Genomic DNA, 2,500 nt, shown 5'->3' with positions numbered 1-2,500 from the left:
TGTGTATGCTGCTGAACGACCCTGGTGAGCGGGTGTGTGTGTGTGTGTGGGTCTGACGCTGGTGTGTGTGTGTGTGTCCTCAGACACGGAGCTGGTGCGTCTTCTGGCGTCGGTGTGTATGCTGCTGAACGACCCTGGTGAGCGGGTGTGTGTGTGTGTGTGTGGGTCTGACGCTGGTGTGTGTGTGTGTGTGTCCTCAGACACGGAGCTGGTGCGTCTTCTGGCGTCGGTGTGTATGCTGCTGAACGACCCTGGTGAACGGGTGTGTGTGTGTGTGTGGGTCTGACGCTGGTGTGTGTGTGTGTGTGTCCTCAGACACGGAGCTGGTGCGTCTGCTGGCGTCGGTGTGTATGCTGCTGAACGACCCTGGTGAGCGGGTGTGTGTGTGTGTGTGGGTCTGACGCTGGTGTGTGTGTGTGTGTGTGTGTCCTCAGACACGGAGCTGGTGCGTCTGCTGGCGTCGGTGTGTATGCTGCTGAACGACCCTGGTGAGCGGGTGTGTGTGTGTGGGTCTGACGCTGGTGTGTGTGTGTGTTGTGTCCTCAGACACGGAGCTGGTGCGTCTGCTGGCGTCGGTGTGTATGCTGCTGAACGACCCTGGTGAACGGGTGTGTGTGTGTGTGTGGGTCTGACGCTGGTGTGTGTGTGTGTGTGTCCTCAGACACGGAGCTGGTGCGTCTGCTGGCGTCGGTGTGTATGCTGCTGAACGACCCTGGTGAGCGGGTGTGTGTGTGTGTGTGTGGGTCTGACGCTGGTGTGTGTGTGTGTGTGTCCTCAGACACGGAGCTGGTGCGTCTTCTGGCGTCGGTGTGTATGCTGCTGAACGACCCTGGTGAGCGGGTGTGTGTGTGTGTGTGGGTCTGACGCTGGTGTGTGTGTGTGTGTCCTCAGACACGGAGCTGGTGCGTCTCCTGGCGTCGGTGTGTATGCTGCTGAACGACCCTGGTGAGCGGGTGTGTTTGTGTGTGGGTCTGACGCTGGTGTGTGTGTGTGTGTGTGTGTCCTCAGACACGGAGCTGGTGCGTCTGCTGGCGTCGGTGTGTATGCTGCTGAACGACCCTGGTGAGCGGGTGTGTGTGTGTGTGTGTGGGTCTGACGCTGGTGTGTGTGTGTGTGTGTGTGTCCTCAGACACGGAGCTGGTGCGTCTTCTGGCGTCGGTGTGTATGCTGCTGAACGACCCTGGTGAGCGGGTGTGTGTGTGTGTGTGGGTCTGACGCTGGTGTGTGTGTGTGTGTCCTCAGACACGGAGCTGGTGCGTCTGCTGGCGTCGGTGTGTATGCTGCTGAACGACCCTGGTGAGCGGGTGTGTGTGTGTGTGTGGGTCTGACGCTGGTGTGTGTGTGTGTGTCCTCAGACACGGAGCTGGTGCGTCTGCTGGCGTCGGTGTGTATGCTGCTGAACGACCCTGGTGAGCGGGTGTGTGTGTGTGTGTGGGTCTGACGCTGGTGTGTGTGTGTGTGTGTGTGTCCTCAGACACGGAGCTGGTGCGTCTTCTGGCGTCGGTGTGTATGCTGCTGAACGACCCTGGTGAGAGGGTGTGTGTGTGTGTGTGTGTGTGTGGGTCTGACGCTGGTGTGTGTGTGTGTTTGTGTGTGTGTGTGTGTGTGTGTGTGTCCTCAGACACGGAGCTGGTGCCTCTTCTGGCGTCGGTGTGTATGCTGCTGAACGACCCTGGTGAGAGGGTGTGTGTGTGTGTGTGTGTGTGTGTGGGTCTGACGCTGGTGTGTGTGTGTGTTTGTGTGTGTGTGTGTGTGTGTGTGTGTCCTCAGACACGGAGCTGGTGCCTCTTCTGGCGTCGGTGTGTATGCTGCTGAACGACCCTGGTGAGAGGGTGTGTGTGTGTGTGTGTGTGTGTGTGGGTCTGACGCTGGTGTGTGTGTGTGTTTGTGTGTGTGTGTGTGTGTGTGTGTGTGTGTCCTCAGACACGGAGCTGGTGCCTCTTCTGGCGTCGGTGTGTATGCTGCTGAACGACCCTGGTGAGCGGGTGTGTGTGTGTGTGTGGGTCTGACGCTGGTGTGTGTGTGTGTGTCCTCAGACACGGAGCTGGTGCGTCTGCTGGCGTCGGTGTGTATGCTGCTGAACGACCCTGGTGAGCGGGTGTGTGTGTGTGTGTGGGTCTGACGCTGGTGTGTGTGTGTGTGTGTCCTCAGACACGGAGCTGGTGCGTCTGCTGGCGTCGGTGTGTATGCTGCTGGACAGAGACAAGAACAAACACAGAGGAACATCTCCTGCCAAGAGGAGGCCGTCTCTCAGTGTGACGCCGCCACAGGACGATCGAGGTGGCCTAAAGGTGACCCCTGACCCCTGACCCCTAACCTCTGACCTCTGACCCCTAACCTCTGACCCCCTGACCCCTGACCTCTGACCCCTAAAGGATTGAGCATTCTGCTTCCATTGAGTGTGGACTTTTAGAACTGTGAAAATCGTAATATTTGCTTGCATTATTCATACCTGTCCGCTCGTGATTCGTGCGAAGGGAACTGATCGTTGGATCGCATC

The 2,500-nt window shown here is 58.6% G+C and overlaps 1 protein-coding gene across 3 annotated transcripts in view; it reads left to right on the top strand.

The window, feature by feature from the left end:
- LOC130078837 (ankyrin repeat and SAM domain-containing protein 6-like) overlaps positions 1-2,500 on the top strand; it is a 35,336-nt gene that overhangs the window by 23,243 nt on the left and 9,593 nt on the right. For all 3 annotated transcript variants that reach the window (XM_056244537.1, XM_056244536.1, XM_056244535.1), the window contains exon 6: positions 2,152-2,291. In XM_056244537.1, coding sequence (XP_056100512.1) covers positions 2,152-2,291 — 140 coding nt within the window. The remainder of the gene's footprint in view (positions 1-2,151; positions 2,292-2,500) is intronic.

The sequence above is a fragment of the Rhinichthys klamathensis genome, unplaced genomic scaffold (genome assembly GCF_029890125.1).
Source record: "Rhinichthys klamathensis goyatoka isolate OS25496 unplaced genomic scaffold, OSU_Roscu_1.1 h1tg001002l_1, whole genome shotgun sequence".
In the NCBI taxonomy this organism is placed as follows: domain Eukaryota; kingdom Metazoa; phylum Chordata; class Actinopteri; order Cypriniformes; family Leuciscidae; genus Rhinichthys; species Rhinichthys klamathensis.
The sequence above is the reverse complement of the archived record's forward strand: the minus strand, read 5'-3'. Positions and strand labels throughout refer to the sequence as shown.